At 51.9% G+C, this 17,314-nt stretch overlaps 1 protein-coding gene across 1 annotated transcript in view; it reads left to right on the top strand.

Annotated features, from left to right (window-relative positions):
• The window catches only part of LOC133362203 (pappalysin-1-like), a 56,756-nt gene extending 39,643 nt beyond the window's left edge, over window positions 1-17,113 (top strand). The window contains 4 exon segments of the mRNA XM_061581143.1: window positions 2,333-2,404; window positions 12,800-12,898; window positions 13,276-13,417; window positions 15,344-17,113. Coding sequence (XP_061437127.1) covers window positions 2,333-2,404; window positions 12,800-12,898; window positions 13,276-13,389 — 285 coding nt within the window. The 3' untranslated portion in view covers window positions 13,390-13,417; window positions 15,344-17,113.
• The last annotated feature ends 201 nt before the right edge of the window (window positions 17,114-17,314 follow it).

Below are 17,314 nucleotides of genomic sequence, written 5' to 3'. Positions count from 1 at the left end.
CCCAGGGTAAGCAAGGAGGGAGCAAAAGGTCACAAGGGGGGGGGGGGTTTGTGCTGACATTGGTTGTTTTCTCTCGCAAGAGACGCGGAGAGAGGAGTGACTGCTCGCGTGTTTGAGTTAAGCACGGCCGTCTTTGTCTCCCCGCAGCACAAACAGATGGCCCATGAATACTTGGAGGGTTAGGAAGGTCGCGAGGAGGGGACGCGGTGATGTCTGCTTATTCTCGCACTGTTTTAGGTTGTTTGTCTCTCGCAAAAGAAAGAGGAGGGTGATCGCGTTTTGAGCACAAACAGCAAGATTTGCACACGCAAGCAAAATAACATTCCCCACCCCTCCTCCCAGAATGGTTACACCGCTGGGTCTTTACTAATAAACACGCACACGACACACGAAACACACGAACGCAGATGTGTTCAACCCACAGAAAGATATATGACGGCCTTCAAACAACTCGGGAAGATTGAGTGGATTTTCTGAATATAAGCCGGGGAAAAATCCATTCAACTCAGATCGACAGGGGCTCTGGCCCCCACCACAGATCTCCAGGGCTTCGGCTCCATCTCTTCTCGTCGACGCCAACGAAGAAGCTTTTCGTCATACAGAAGGACAGGTTCGCGCGGTGAAGTAAAGCTGGCAGCCGCACGAACAAGGGGAACACGGAGCAGAGAGAGAGTGACGAGTGACGACAAGCAATCAACCTGTAAAAGGGCAGAGATCGCCAAGCGTCGACCAAGCGAGCAAAGCAGAGAGCGCGAAGCAGTGGAGGAAGCCTGGTCAAACGGCTGCGAGGGAGAGGACAGCGCCATCGAATGCGCCGTGTGCCTGAGGGCACACCGACCAACGACCAGTGTGAACACACAAGACGTCCAGAGCGACGGCGAGCATCGTGCCGACTCAACAATCAATCGAGCAGTGGAGAAGCCGGGGGCTGCCACCAAGAAAGCGCGTGCGCCACCTTGCGCCACCGTGCGCCAGCTTGCGCCACCGTGCGCCACCGTGCGCCACCTTGCGCCACCTTGCGCCACCGTGCGCCACCTTGCGCCACCTTGCGCCACCGTGCGCCACCGGGCGCCACCGTGCGCCACCTTGCGCCACCGTGCGCCACCCTGCGCCACCGTGCGCCACCGGGCGCCACCGTGCGCCACCGAGCGACACCGTGCGCCACCCTGCGCCACCGTGCGCCACCGGGCGCCACCGTGCGCCACCGTGCGCCACCGAGCGACACCGAGCGACACGAGCGGACCGAGCATCTTCAAGGAGAACATCGTGCCAACGCCGCTCAATCCAGCAGTGGAGAGAGAGAGAGAGCAAAAGCCGAGCGACACGCCGAGCGAGGGAGCAGCAGGAGCTTGCGGCGGCCACGCCCAATCGAGAGGAACATCTGGCCGCTGTTCGTATCCTCCCACACCACACAAGCTAACGACACAATTAATATTACGAGGGGACAACGCACACACAGCACGCACACGAATAAGACTTTAAAAGAAAAACTGTCTTTGCGTTTCAAAAGGGTTGCCATTTCGAGGTGGTGCGTTCAATATCAACTGATCGTGCAAAGCAGTTGCTGCCGTCGAGTTACATGAATAAGAAATGTTTTGGTCATCATTTTCGTTAACTGCATAATTTCGCCAATGAAGAAGTATTTTTAGTCATTCAATTTCGTTAATTGCATAAGATTGCCCATGAATTTATTGACGTATACTCGCTTTCGCATACTAGAGTGTCATGTGCTTGTTTAGAATTAAAATTGCTTAACACCAACTGTTCGAGTGCTTCTTTCCAAGTCCATGCAAAACTGTCTTATTCTTGACAACTGTATCCTGTGATGAGATCTGAACCTGGAGACCTTAAAATAATATAAACACACTAAGATAATCAGTAAATGTTTAATCGATGATAATCGTGTTATCCTGATTGATATAACCCTGGATAAACGAAACCAAGCCTAATTAACATAACTGCTTATATTAACATAATCGCAAGCATCCGCATAAATTACTACGATTATCTCTACGATTATCATAATTTATGCATATAATTACACGCATTATCATAATTTATGCATGTTAATACACGCACTATCATAATTAATGCGATTTGCGCATTTTTCGGAAAATTATTAATTTTTATTATTTTTATCAAAATTTCATAATCCCGAAACATACAACAGTTGGCACGTGACGTTCGCGTGACAAACCTTACCGCTCGTCCGCGTGGGGCGGATGTGGGGTGCACAACACACATTGTGGCATTTTACCAAGCCAAAGGAGGTTTTTTTTTAAATCACGAGTAGTAAATGATTCGATACGGAAATGTTCTTGTGAATCGACAGGAGATCGTCTGCACGGGGAAGAAGATGTGGCACCCCCCACCACGTGCCATCTACTGCTTCCAAGATTGTGAGGTAAGAACCCTTTGTGTGTACGTACCACCTACGTATGTTGAACTACTTTCCTTTGCTCGCAACTCTAACACAAAACAACTTTAAGGGCCGAGCTTCCAAGTGTTGCCAGCCATTTGAAGTAAAGTACGATGCTCCGTTTTCACCTTGCACGTGAACTGAAGCAAATATTCAAACAGCTTGAAATATATCGTTTGTGTGTATATGCAGTACACATGTTAGTGGGAGTGGTAGTGTAGTGTGTGTATATGCAGTACACAGGTTAGTGGGAGTGTAGTGTAGTGTGTGTATACAGTACACAGGGTAGTGGGAGTGGTAGTGTAGTGTGTGTATGCAGTACACATGTTAGTGGGAGTGTAGTGTAGTGTGTGTATACAGTACACAGGGTAGTGGGAGTGGTAGTGTAGTGTGTGTATGCAGTACACATGTTAGTGGGAGTGGTAGTGTAGTGTGTGTATGCAGTACACAGGTTAGTGGTAGTGTAGTGTGTGTGTACAGTACACACGTTAGTGGTAGTGTAGTGTGTGTACAGTACACACGTTAGTGGGAGTGTAGTGTGTGTATACAGTACACAGGGTAGTGGGAGTGGTAGTGTGTGTATACAGTACACAGGTTAGTGGTGTGTGTGTGTATACAGTACACAGGGTAGTGGTGTGTGTGTGTGTATACAGTACACAGGGTAGTGGTAGTGTAGTGGTGTGTGTGTGTATACAGTACACAGGGTAGTGGGAGTGGTAGTGTAGTGTGTGTATACAGTACACACGTTAGTGGTAGTGTAGTGTGTGTATACAGTACACAGGTTAGTGGGAGTGGTAGTGTAGTGTGTGTATATAGTACACAGGTTAGTGGTAGTGTAGTGTGTGTGTACAGTACACAGGTTAGTGGGAGTGTAGTGTGTGTATATAGTACACAGGTTAGTGGGAGTGTAGTGTGTGTATACAGTACACAGGTTAGTGGGGAGTGGTAGTGTAGTGTGTGTGTACAGTACACAGGGTAGTGGGAGTGTAGTGTGTGTATACAGTACACAGGTTAGTGGGGAGTGGTAGTGTAGTGGTGTGTATACAGTACACATGTTAGTGGTAGTGTAGTGTGTGTATACAGTACACAGGTTAGTGGGGAGTGGTAGTGTAGTGTGTGTATACAGTACACAGGTTAGTGGTAGTGTAGTGTGTGTATACAGTACACAGGTTAGGTGGGAGTGGTAGTGTAGTGTGTGTGTACAGTACACAGGGTAGTGGGAGTGGTAGTGTAGTGTGTGTACAGTACACAGGGTAGTGGGAGTGGTAGTGTGTGTATACAGTACACAGGGTAGTGGGAGTGGTAGTGTAGTGTGTATACAGTACACACGTTAGTGGAGGTGTAGTGTGTGTATACAGTACACAGGGTAGTCGGAGTGTAGTGTGTGTATACAGTACACAGGGTAGTGGTAGTGTGTGTATACAGTACACAGGTTAGTGGTAGTGTAGTGTGTGTATACAGTACACAGGTTAGTGGGAGTGGTAGTGTAGTGTGTGTATACAGTACACAGGGTAGTGGGAGTGGTAGTGTAGTGTGTGTATACAGTACACAGGTTAGTGGTAGTGTAGTGTGTGTATACAGTACACAGGTTAGTGGTAGTGTAGTGTGTGTATACAGTACACAGGGTAGTGGGAGTGGTAGTGTAGTGTGTGTATACAGTACACAGGTTAGTGGGAGTGGTAGTGTAGTGTGTGTATACAGTACACAGGTTAGTGGGAGTGGTAGTTGTAGTGTGTGTATACAGTACACAGGTTAGTGGGAGTGTAGTGTGTGTACAGCACACAGGTTAGTGGGAGTGGTAGTGTAGTGTGTGTATACAGTACACAGGTTAGTGGGAGTGGTAGTGTAGTGTGTGTATACAGTACACATGTTAGTGGGGAGTGGTAGTGTAGTGTGTGTGTACAGTACACAGGTTAGTGGGGAGTGGTAGTGTGTATACAGTACACAGGTTAGTGGGGAGTGGTAGTGTAGTGTGTGTGTACAGTACACATGTTAGTGGGGAGGGGTAGTGTAGTGTGTGTGTACAGTACACAGGGTAGTGGGAGTGGTAGTGTGTGTATACAGTACACAGGTTAGTGGGGAGTGGTAGTGTAGTGTGTGTATACAGTACACATGTTAGTGGTAGTGTAGTGTGTGTATACAGTATACAGGTTAGTGGGGAGTGGTAGTGTAGTGTGTGTATACAGTACACATGTTAGTGGTAGTGTAGTGTGTGTACAGTACACAGGTTAGTGGTAGTGTAGTGGTGTGTGTACAGTACACAGGTTAGTGGGGAGTGGTAGTGTAGTGTGTATACAGTACACATGTTAGTGGGGAGTTGTAGTGTAGTGGTGTGTGTACAGTACACAGGTTAGTGGGGAGTGGTAGTGTAGTGTGTGTATACAGTACACAGGTTAGTGGTAGTGTAGTGTGTGTATACAGTATACAGGTTAGTGGGGAGTGGTAGTGTAGTGTGTGTATACAGTACACAGGTTAGTGGTAGTGTAGTGTGTGTATACAGTACACAGGTTAGTGGTAGTGTAGTGGTGTGTATACAGTACACAGGTTAGTGGGGAGTGGTAGTGTAGTGTGTGTATACAGTACACAGGTTAGTGGGGAGTGGTAGTGTAGTGGTGTGTATACAGTACACATGTTAGTGGTAGTGTAGTGTGTGTATACAGTACACAGGGTAGTGGGAGTGGTAGTGTAGTGTGTGTATACAGTACACAGGTTAGTGGGAGTGGTAGTGTAGTGTGTGTATACAGTACACAGGTTAGTGGGGAGTGGTAGTGTAGTGGTGTGTGTACAGTACACAGGTTAGTGGGAGTGGTAGTGTAGTGTATGTGTAGGGCTGTTACAGAGGGGCTGTTTGTGTAGGGCTGTTGCATAGGATCTAACGGATGACAAACACAGTGGGCGGGGACTCCGCCAGTACACGGGGTGGTGCCGCAACGACGTCCGCATCCGGGCGGCGTGAGGGGGGGTTGTGATCCTCTGGGGGAGTATAAAAGGGGATGAGCCAGAGAGCTCGGGGTTCAGTCTTAGAGTAAATAGGGGAAGACGGAAGATCGACCAGATAGGCCCTGGACTCCCCTGGGACGCCGCCCTTATAAGGGCAGCGCAGGACGGAGCCAGTGGCGTGGTCCCGTGAACCAGAGTTAGTACTCTGGGACTCCGGGTACCGTAGCCCGACTGACCAGTGTCGGGCCAGACAGCCTCCCCTAGCCCGTTAGTGGAGGACTCGGGGTAGGTCAGGGATAGCTAGAGGGTATCCCCAGTTATACGGGTGAGGGGGCCGATACACCCCTCTAGTGCTGTACGACCATTGTGTAAATAAACACGTGTGCCTTACAACGGTGTCCAAGCGTCTTCAAGGGTACTTCATCTGGTGTCAGAAGAACTACGAACATGGACACGCGCCAATCAGCTCGGGCCAAAGTACAACAAATGGAGGACGCCGCCGAAATTGTCGAGCCCGAGATGGCTCAACAAGACATCGTGCAGCCGGGGCCGGACGCGTTCTTACCGGAGCGTCGGCATGAAGAGGGGCCGCAGACAGACGAGCTGAGGCTGGCTCACGAGAGGCTGGCTGAACTGCTTTACGCCGCTGCCGCCACGCTGGAGAGCATCACGCGGCTGGGGGCTGGTGGTCCACCGCGGGGCGAGGGGAGCCGGCGTCCGGAGCGCCTTCCCGCCATTTCCGAAGATTCAAACTTTGAATTTCCCGCCATCGATGCGGCGGCCGCTAGGGGCGTGGCCAGCCTGAACCTCGGGTCCGACATCGGCCGCGCTGGGGCTGCCGCGGTCAACGACGGAGGAGGGGCGCGTCATCACGGCTGCGACAGGCGATACCATCTGCCGTTCGCGCCGAAACACAGCCGAGTCGGGGAGACAGCAGCCCGCGGGATTCCACGGCAACCGCTGCGCTGCACCAAAGACTGCCTCCGCTTAAAGAATTTGTGGGCGCAGAAGGCGACTGGGGCGGCTTCCAGCGACGCTTCCTCGCCCACCAAGAAATGGCCAAATGGACGGATGCTGAAGCTCTCTGCGCGCTGCCGGCGCTCCTCGACGGCGACGCGCTCGCCGCCCTCACATCGGCGCCGAAGGAGAAGCGCTCTACGCTACCGTTGGCGCTGCAGCTGCTGGCCGGGGTCTACGGACCTTCCGCGGAATGCAGGCAGCAGTTCTACGACCGCCAGCGGGGCACGAAGGAAGTCGCCCCTGGCATACAGAACAAGTCTCCTGGCGTTGGCCAAGACAGCCTTTCCTCGCATGGACGAGGACGGGGTCGACGCCATGGTGACAGAAAAATCCTCCTGCTGGCAGACGACCTGGACATCGCCGTCGTTGCACAGGAGGATACGGAGATGACTTCCCTACAAGCGGCGCGGCTCCTCCACGCCAACCTGCTGTCACAGCGGCGGAAGGCCAGCAGGGCAGCGGCCGGGCGTGCGGGTGGCGGCAGCCACCCTCCCGGCGGAGGAGGTTTTCGCCGTCAACCATCGTCGGCAGCAGGGGACGGGAGCACGGTCGGGCCGGGATGGGTCGAGCCGCTTCGACCGTCCGTCATCGCCGCCGGCGCTCCCGCGTTGCTTCAACTGCGGCGTCCGAGGCCATGTCGCCTCGGGGTGCCGCTCTCCCCCGACAGTGCGGGACGACGCCTCGCCAGGACGCCGGGCCTCCTCCTCCTCCTCCCAAGCTCCATCAACATGATCCGGCGAGTCGCGGCACCACACATGTTTGGTCAAAACACACACCTGTCGCACACTCTCGCATCGCAACGAATGGGGGGACGACGTTGCATCGCGACGGGTCGGCGCGCACCACTGTGGGGACTCGAATCGAGCCCGGGCAGTGGTCTGCGTTGGCCCATCGCGTTGTGGCCGCATCGTCGGGGTCGTCGGCCGTCGTGGGACACATTGACGGGGTTGAGGTACGCATCCTGGTCGACACGGGGGCATCGGCGACCATTATTTCCGAATTAATTTACAACATTTTACCTGTCCAAAGCCGTCCCTTACTGCCAGTTAACGTCCCATTCTATGCGGCAAACGGGGGCTCCCTTGGCATCATTGGACAGATTCGAGCGCAAATTTGTATCGGGGATATCAAATTATCAGGCCCGATTTTTGTTTCCTCCTCGCTGGCGGTTCCGTGCCTGCTGGGGACGGACTTCTTGGGTAAAATGCCGATTCGCATTTTAATAGACCAGGGATGCATTGAGCTCCCGTCGGGACGGCGCATGGCGTTCCTGCCTTCTCCTACTGTGATTCGGACGGCGTTCGTAACTATACCAGCGTCCGTCGTTGAAACGGTTCGTGTGCCGCCGGGAGCTCAATGCTAGTACCTCTAAGACTTCGTCGGCCCTTCGCGGAGGGCATCGGGGCCCAGGGAATCCTGTTAGGACCGTCTAGGGCCGGGGTTAGTGGACCGCATTTGATTCCGGCCCTGACCGTTGTGAGGGGAGATGGGGACCCTTTCATCGCGGTCCTCAATGTGGGATCGCAAACTGTTGTAGTTCCTCAAGGGACGGTGCTTGCGCACGCGACGCCGATGCCCTGCGAGGAACCGGTTGCGAATCATGTCGGCACCGCCGCCCGACTGCACCCACATTCGGACAGCGATGACGGGTGGCTCGACGCGCTTTTTGCGGGATCGACGGACCTGTCAAATTCAGAGCGCCAACAGCTTAGATCGCTACTGCAGGAATTTTCCGACGTTTTTAGTCGGAATAAATACGATTTGGGTTGTACTCATCTGCTGCGTCACCATATTGACACGGGTGACAGCGCGCCAATTCGCCAAAATCCGTTTCGGTTGAGTCCCGCCGAAAAGGACCATGTCAAATTGGCCGTTGATGACATGTTAGCCGCCGACATTATTTCTCCCTCTACCAGCCCTTGGGGAGCGCCGATCGTCCTGGTTAAAAAGCAGGACGGCTCGTTGCGGTTTTGCGTTGATTTTCGGCGCCTAAACAAAATTCGGTTGCCGACGCATACCCGCTCCCACGGATGGACGAATCGCTGGACGCCTTGGCGGGAGCGCGATTCTTCTCCACGCTGGATTTACTTTCGGGATTCTGGCAGCTTCCTCTGGATGATGAATCGAAACCTAAAACTGCTTTCCGTACACCGCACGGCCTGTTCCAATTCAACCGGTTGCCGATGGGCTTACACTCAGCGCCGGCAACCTTCCAGCGTTTGATGGAATTGGTTTTGGCTGGATTGCAATGGGAGTCGTGCCTGATTTATTTGGATGACGTTATTGTCTTCGCTAAAACTTTTGACGAACATCTCCAGAGGTTGCGGGCGGTTTTCCTAAAGATGCGGGCTGCTAATTTGAAGTTCAAGCCCCAAAAATGTCATTTGTTACGCGATTCCGTGCGTTATTTGGGCCACATCGTAGGGCGCTCGGGTATTGCTACCGATCCCGCCAAAACGCAGTGTGTCAGCTCCTGGCCGACTCCCACCTCGGTGGGAGAGGTCAGGAGTTTCGTCGGCTTCGCGTCGTATTACAGACGGTTCGTCGCCGACTTTGCAACAATTGCCAAACCCCTACACGCCTTAACATCAAAAGGGGTTCGGTTCCACTGGGGTCAGGAGGAGGAGGCTGCTTTTTGCTCCCTTCGGGACGCCCTGGTAAAAGCTCCTCCCTTGATTTACCCCGATTTTTCAAAACCGTTTCTGCTCGACACCGATGCGAGCAACACGGGTATTGGGGGCGTGCTTTCCCAGGTGGTTGACGGCGTCGAACGGGTGGTTGCGTACGGCAGTCGGGTGTTGTCTCAAGCAGAGCAAAGATATTGTGTCACCCGCAGAGAACTGTTGGCAATTGTCTATTTCATCCAACAGTATTGCCCATATCTGTACGGTCGGCGTTTCACCGTCCGCACAGATCATGCGGCACTGCAGTACGCCCTGCGAGTTCAACAGCCATCGGGACAATTGTCCCGATGGTTGGAGATCCTCCAGGATTTTGATTTCGAAACCACCTACCGTAAGGGCGTTCGCCACACCAACGCGGACGCTCTGTCGCGCATGCCAACCACCTCAGAATGTGCATGCCTCCTGGGGTCGGGACGTTGCAAGCCAGCAGGGGACATGTCGGTTCCGGTCCTTGCGGCCGCCGCCGACGGCGGGACAGTTGTTCCAAATTCTATTGAACAACAAGGGAAAGATTCCCTGCTGGGTTTGCACATTCAGGAATGGGGGCGCCTCCAGATGGAGGATACCTCCCTCCTCGCGTTGCGCCGTCGCGCCGGGGAGGCGGGGCGGGGATCGGGTGATGCCGACGCATGGGAATTGCACGCGGGGTTGCTGCCATGCTAAATTCAGAACAGCGTCAGAAGGCAAATGAGCGCCTCAGACTGGGTCGCGCGCACGTGCTGCAGTGGAAGCCGGGGGACAGGGCATGGCTGCACTGCCCCCAGGTACCACTCGCGACATCCTCTAAACTGGGGCGGCCGTGGAGGGGTCCTGTCGAGGTGGTCGAGGTTCTGCGGCCTCAGTGTGTTCGCATCAAATGGGGGAAGCGCCGGTGGTTTGTGCACCCCTCGAGACTTAAACCATTCGTTGCGGTGCGAGGCCCCACTCTACACACGCGTGGCCAAACGTGGGGGGTCGGCCGACTCAAAGGGTCCGTCTCTGCTGCCCTCGCCTGACGTGTCGCCAGCTGTCCCGCCCACAGGTGCACCGGGATTGACGGGCTCGCACCCAACCACCGCTACGGGGGATGCCGAGGGTCTCGCGACGTCAAACGCGGACTCAATACGGAATGAACAGCTGCCACCGGGCGGTCCGCCATCCGGGGTTGCCCCGTGTGACGGGCCTGCAGCAAGGACGCGCGCAAAAATGCGCAGACTCTTATAATGCATTAAAAGGAGACTTATTTCTCTTGTGTATGGTTGCGGGGTGCTGCGTCGGTGGGGAGCTCCTGCCACATTGTGTTGTGTTGCGTGTGTGCTAGGGGTTCCCTGCTAAAACTGTATATACGTCGCTCTTACGGAATTCGTGTTTATTCAGGGGGGGTGCGTCGGATTGTTTCCCTTCGGGGTTTGTTGGTTTTTGTTGTTCCCTTCACGTTATGGTTAAAAACGTTTTTTTGAGGCACACGCGGAGATCAAGGGGTTAATAAACCTTTATTGAAGTTGTTGCAGCCGGGACGGCTGCGAGCTGTACAGGGGGGGGTGATGTAGGGCTGTTACAGAGGGGCTGTTTGTGTAGGGCTGTTTGCATAGGATCTAACGGATGACAAACACAGTGGGCGGGGACTCCGCCAGTACACGGGGTGGTGCCCGCAACGACGTCCGCACCGGGCGGCGTGAGGGGGGGTTGTGATCCTCTGGGGGAGTATAAAAGGGGATGAGCCAGAGAGCTCGGGGTTCAGTCTTAGAGTAAATAGGGGAAGACGGAAGATCGACCAGATAGGCCCTGGACTCCCCTGGGACGCCGCCCTTATAAGGGCAGCGCAGGACGGAGCCAGTGGCGTGGTCCCGTGAACCAGAGTTAGTACTCTGGGACTCCGGGTACCGTAGCCCGACTGACCAGTGTCGGGCCAGACAGCCTCCCCTAGCCCGTTAGTGGAGGACTCGGGGTAGGTCAGGGATAGCTAGAGGGTATCCCCAGTTATACGGGTGAGGGGGCCGATACACCCCTCTAGTGCTGTACGACCATTGTGTAAATAAACACGTGTGCCTTACAACGGTGTCCAAGCGTCTTCAAGGGTACTTCATATGTATACCGTACACAGGTTAGTGGTAGTGTAGTGTGTGTATACAGTACACAGGTTAGTGGTAGTGTAGTGTGTGTATACAGTACACACGTTAGTGGGAGTGTAGTGTGTGTATACAGTACACACGTTAGTGGGAGTGGTAGTGTAGTGTGTGTATACAGTACACAGGGTAGTGGGAGTGGTAGTGTAGTGTGTGTATACAGTACACAGGTTAGTGGGAGTGGTAGTGTAGTGTGTGTATACAGTACACAGGGTAGTGGGAGTGGTAGTGTAGTGTGTGTATACAGTACACACGTTAGTGGGAGTGTAGTGTGTGTATACAGTACACACGTTAGTGGGAGTGGTAGTGTAGTGTGTGTATACAGTACACAGGTTAGTGGGAGTGGTAGTGTAGTGTGTGTATACAGTACACAGGGTAGTGGGAGTGGTAGTGTAGTGTGTGTATACAGTACACAGGTTAGTGGGAGTGGTAGTGTAGTGTGTGTATACAGTACACACGTTAGTGGTAGTGTAGTGTGTGTATACAGTACACACGTTAGTGGGAGTGTAGTGTGTGTATACAGTACACACGTTAGTGGGGAGTGGTAGTGTAGTGTGTGTATACAGTACACAGGGTAGTGGGGAGTGGTAGTGTGGTGTGTGTATACAGTACACACGTTAGTGGGGAGTGGTAGTGTAGTGTGTGTATACAGTACACAGGGTAGTGGGGAGTGGTAGTGTGGTGTGTGTATACAGTACACACGTTAGTGGTAGTGTAGTGTGTATACAGTACACACGTTAGTGGTAGTGTAGTGTGTGTATACAGTACACACGTTAGTGGGAGTGTAGTGTGTGTATACAGTACACACGTTAGTGGGGAGTGGTAGTGTAGTGGTTTGCGTGCTGCGCTACGAACCCCCAAATTTGATTCCCGCTCACGGCCAACACCAGCAATGACCATCTGAACTGGTTCCGAGCCTTATCTAGGTCGACTCGGCCTCAAATGAGTTACCTGGTGTAGCGGTGTGTAAACATCGCCACTGGGGAGACAAAGGCGGCCGGGCGTGGTGCTGGCCACCCACCCCCCCTCGTGTGTCGTTGCGGTCTTCACAGGTGCTGCTACTCGCTAACAGCACTTGCCCCGACTGTTTGTTCGGGGGATCTTTGTCTCTTTTTCTCGAGGTGAAGATGAAACCTTGCAATGTCTTGCTAACGCCACCGCTGCTGGCAGAATGGCCTCCACTCTGGAGAGCCCCTCTAGAGGGTGTCTTGGCCTACTCTTCCAATGCCGGCCAGGCGTCTTGTTACGAGTTGGGAGTTGGCCCACACTTTATTCCATAACACGTGGGATGGACGGAGGTGGGCCGGGGGGGGGGGATTTAAGAAATTCGAACCAATATTTAAGCTGTGCTAACCATTGCAACACGGAGCATATAATATATGTACGGTGATAATTATAAAATAGCACTTGCTGCGTCTGGCTTTCATTAACAACACAATGTGTGTAGGCCCGTCAGGTCACTGCATGCGTCATGAGTTTAAGAATCAACATCATTTGATGAACTGACATAATTGTTCCCACTCCTTCCAGAGACTCAGGGTTGCTCTGCTGTAAAACAAAAGGCGCATCTGTATCATCGTTACCGTGCGTGATTTGTACGTGGGCTGTGTGTGCACGTGTGTGGTCTTCAGTTATGGGTCGGCGATGGGTACTGTGACCCGGTAAACAACAACGCCTACTGCCACTACGACGGAGGGGATTGTTGCGTGTCCACATCCGCCTTCAAACAGGTGGCCAAGTCGCACGCCCACGCTGCACTCGCACACATGGTCAGGTCGCACTCTCTACACACAAAGCGCTTGACACAAATGACGACCCACAATGCCTTTCTGATCTCGTCAAGGAGCATCGACCATTACGCAAACCGCGGTCTTCCTCGCGGGAGCTTTTGGCAATTAGACATGCGCTTCTACGACCGTCTGGGACTCTCTTCCTCACGATCTTAGGAAGTGACTTTAGCAAAGCACTTTTAAATCTAGGTCCAAATACTCGTTTCTTTAAAACTGCATTTTGCGTTTAATTTGGCACCGTTTTCCTCACACTCGAAGAGTTAATCGATTGTACGTGTCTGTGTGGTGTTGGTGTGCCTTTTTGTGTGTGCGTGCAGGTGATCACCGTTCCAGCCAGTTGTGACCGCAAGAAGGAGTGTGCCTGCCGTGATCCCAGCGCCAAAGAGAATGCACAGAAGCGGTGGGCGACGCGCCCACCGCTTCCCCCATAGAGGGGACAACAGGGAGCTGCTGCTGCAGGTAAAAGCTTTTCTCTGCACTTCGCATCATCATCATCATCACTACACTCTCTCTCTATCACTGGGTACGACTATTGTTGTTGGATTCCCGTTGTACGGATTAGACTTCATACTCGATTTAGTCAAGCCCGTGGTGCGTGCTTGTGAATAAGCCGAGCGGCGTGTTGCTGTAGTACGGCGGGTTGGAGTGCGGCGCTGTGCTCCGAGCCTGGCAGCCCGAGTTCGACTCCAGGCCACGGCGAGCATTAGTTGTGAGTGACGTCAGAACCGCTCCTGCTTTCCCCACCAATCACCAAACACAACCCTCACTCGGCATCGTGGCCAAGTATGATCCTGGATCCCCCCGTGAGCCCATACGGCGTGGCGAGGCCGTCACCCATTGGTGCAGTGAGAGTGTGGCCGTAATTGATTTTATAAGTTGGCTATAACCGAGCCCCTATTCCAAAACAGAATTGTTTTCACAGCCACTCCTGGAATATAAAGCTGCGATTCACGCGTTGTGTTTATAGCGGCGTCCCGTTGTGTTTCCGAGTACCGTGAGCAATGCACGACTAGGCGACGTGTCCTCGGAGCATTGATTGGAAGTCCTTCATATGCACACGCGTGGATGTGGAGTGCGGGGGGAGCGGTGGCACAGTGGTTAGCGCACTGCGCTAGGTCGCCCGGGCACCCGAGTTCGATTACCGCTCGAGGTCGACACCGGTGACGATTATCTGAACCGGTTCCGGGCATCCCCTAGGCCGACTCGGCCTTCAATGAGCACCTGGTGCATTGTGTAAACATCGCCACCAGGCTGTGGTGCTGGCCACCCAAACCACCCCTGAAGTGCCGTGCCGGCCTTCATTGGCCACGACAGGGAAACTTTGTCTTGACTTTGTATTGTGTATCCAGTATATCCACATATACATCAATATATGTATACAATTAGATTGCAATCTCTACATTACAACCAACATTTGTTTTGACAGTATCATCATGCGATATACATCCGAGTTCAAATGAAGATCGTCCCATTCTGATTTAGTTGTGATGAACAGGAACTGCGAGCGCAGAACCCACGTGCACGTTGTTCAGCACAAGGCCACGTGGCTGGAGAGTCCTTGTGACTGTTGTAGCGCTACTCACGACTCCGCGGCAGGTTGCTGTTAGGGGCTCACGCCACGTTTATTAAGGGCTCACGCCGAACCAAAACCCCCCGAGATGATAACTCCCCAGGGGACAGGGGACTGGGATTATTCCCATCATCATTACATTCCTCGTAACAAGCGATGTTCGGGGGGGTGGTGGTGGTGGTATATTTGTGGGGGACATCAGCACTGTTGTGCTAGCTGGTGTGTGGCTTCCAAGTGGATGGTGGGTTGCCAACAACTTGTCCTGGCTTGTTCAGAATCGTCTGCTTTTGAGGTAGCTGTTGCTGAGAGAGATGTGTGACTCTTTGCGGGACGTTGAAAGCCTTAATTCTAGATTTGAAGCTTTCGTGACTGCAAGGATTCATATTCTTAGGTTTTTTCGGTAAAGTCACCATGTAGGTAAAACATTAAAATTAATAAAAGTTAAATAAAATAAAAATCACGACGTTCCCCCCTCTCCAACCATTATATAAACGGAGTGGTAGCTCCTGCAATCTCTCATTTACTTGATACGGCTGTCGTGGCTGTGACGGTTCCACCTGAAGACGGAGGCTTGTGTTGCCTCCGAAACGTCGTGATTTTTATTTTATTTTACTTTTTTTAATTTTAATGTTTTACCTACGTGACTTTACCGAAAAAACCTAAGAATAAGTTGAAAGCCTTGGCTTTTGTCAGTTCCATTAAAAATAACAATAATTGCACGCCGCTCTAGACTGCATTTTCACGTAGTGGTTGCCCAAGAATAAATTCTCGATTCGATGAACAAATCGCGAGTTGCTTCTTGTGCTCCTCCCCAGATGGTGACACTGACGTGGCGGCAGCGGCGTCCGCTGCTCATCGCAGGAGCTCACGGACAGAGTCCAGCGGCCGCCCTGGTCAATGCCGTGGTGTTCGCTTACCAGAGAAGCACTGCGCGCCAGCTGCTTTGAAGATCCTGTGATGTCATTCACAGCAGGCGCAAGCCACTGCGGGGCAAGAATCGTGGTCCGAATTTGTCGAATTTGAAAAACTACCCCACACCATTACACAGTTGTACCCCCCGACTGTGAAAACTTGGCAGGACCCTTCTCAAAAAAAGTTCATGACTCTTTGAGGCCTTTCCTGGGTGAACAAGCATTAAATTGCTCGTAATATATGTGGATGAGTGTAATGGCTCGGATGGATGTCGAAATTAATGGTTTAGAGGGCCGAATGTACCCCGTCTGTGGTGTTTCCCAAATGAAATGTTACCATTGCTACACAAAATGGCCCCCTCAAAGTTCTCCCTTTCCACCTCTAACCCCCCAACCCATCGATGCGGTTAGTCGATCGGTGGCGGGGTGAAGTGTGGTGGGCGTTTGCGACCACTTCAACAGCATACCTACGACGTGAGCTTTCTAAAGCTCCCTCTAGTTGAGGCATTCCTAGCGGCAGCGGTGTTAGTAAAGCGATCGACTGCAGGGCCGCACCTTTACCCAAGCGTGAAGGGCATGTTTAGGATCTTGCTAAAGCTCATGAAAGCCACTCCACTTGCATGGTTAGGCAGGATGTGGCAGCCATTTTATAACGAGATGATTTTGGTTATATTCTTCATTGTATTATTTTGTGGTTTTCTTGCTGACTGACTGTTTTGTTCGTGTTTCCCTCGGCAGGTGCAGAAATATTTGGTGCTATTTAATGTATTGCAATGTATTGCAATGTGCGTAAATGTTTACGTTTCAAATGTCTGCGGAGTGCTTCTCGGGCCTTTAAGTTTAGCAATGAGATGTTGTTTGAAAGCCCCGAGAGGCAATGTTTTCATTAATACATTGCGTAACATGCATTTTCTCAATTAATTCTGTCGGTTAAAGGGCAAAACATTATGGAAAATGTATTTAGATGATTTAAGCGCTTCCATTTTTGTAAGATGAGCTGCTGAATGAATGAAAATGAATTTTTTGCCAAAGTTGAAATTAAAACTTGAGCGAGCCAGCACACCTTGGCAGATGCAAACATCAACGACTCCTCTAAAGATGCAAACATCCCCCTGTGTGTCTGCACGCTATTAGAGATGGAATAAATGCCCGACCCCTTACATGTTTTCTTCTTGTTATAGTATTTAGGTCTATATTGTTTTGTTGCCATTGCCAAGTTGAAACACGGTACGTTGTGAAACCGTGCAGACCACACGCAAGCAGGGAAATGTTTGCGAAAAAAGCCTTTCGCGAAAACTGCCAAGTCTAAATCGGTGCTAGAAACCAGTTATCACAATTCCACGTGTTTTGTTTGCCGAGAAGAAGAAGAAAATGGACTAAGATGCGGGGGGAGGAGGGGAAAATCGTCGGAAATTGTACATATCAATGATGCCTTGTGGTGTCGGTGCGATGGGGCCATCTGTGTGTCAGTCTGTCTCTTGAGATGCACGTCCTAGCAACATTTCTCACTTCCTGAAGATTTGTGGCCAGATTTCAAGACTGTTTTTGCCAGTTATTATTATTTTAAATCTCTAACCCTCTCCTCATCCAAAGTGTCAAGTCCAGAGTCTTGGATATTTCGCAAACCCCCTCCCCCCGCCCCTTTTATCACTTGGCATAATACAATGTGAGCAAATGTCAAAGTCTGGTTCTGCTGTTATCCTTTGACATTTTAATAAAAACGGCATGCACTTCATTGGCGTTGTGTTACCTTTATAATGCACGATTGGTTGGATTTTCTAGGAACTTTAGCATTGACACTCAAGGAAACGACTGCCATTCACTGCAAAGCGGTGGTGGTATCGCCGCGGTCATCGCCCAGCAAAGGCCAGACTC

Source organism: Lethenteron reissneri, unplaced genomic scaffold (genome assembly GCF_015708825.2).
Source record: "Lethenteron reissneri isolate LAM-NWPU_2019-01 unplaced genomic scaffold, ASM1570882v1 scaffold_1401, whole genome shotgun sequence".
NCBI lineage: Eukaryota > Metazoa > Chordata > Hyperoartia > Petromyzontiformes > Petromyzontidae > Lethenteron > Lethenteron reissneri.
The sequence above is the reverse complement of the archived record's forward strand: the minus strand, read 5'-3'. Positions and strand labels throughout refer to the sequence as shown.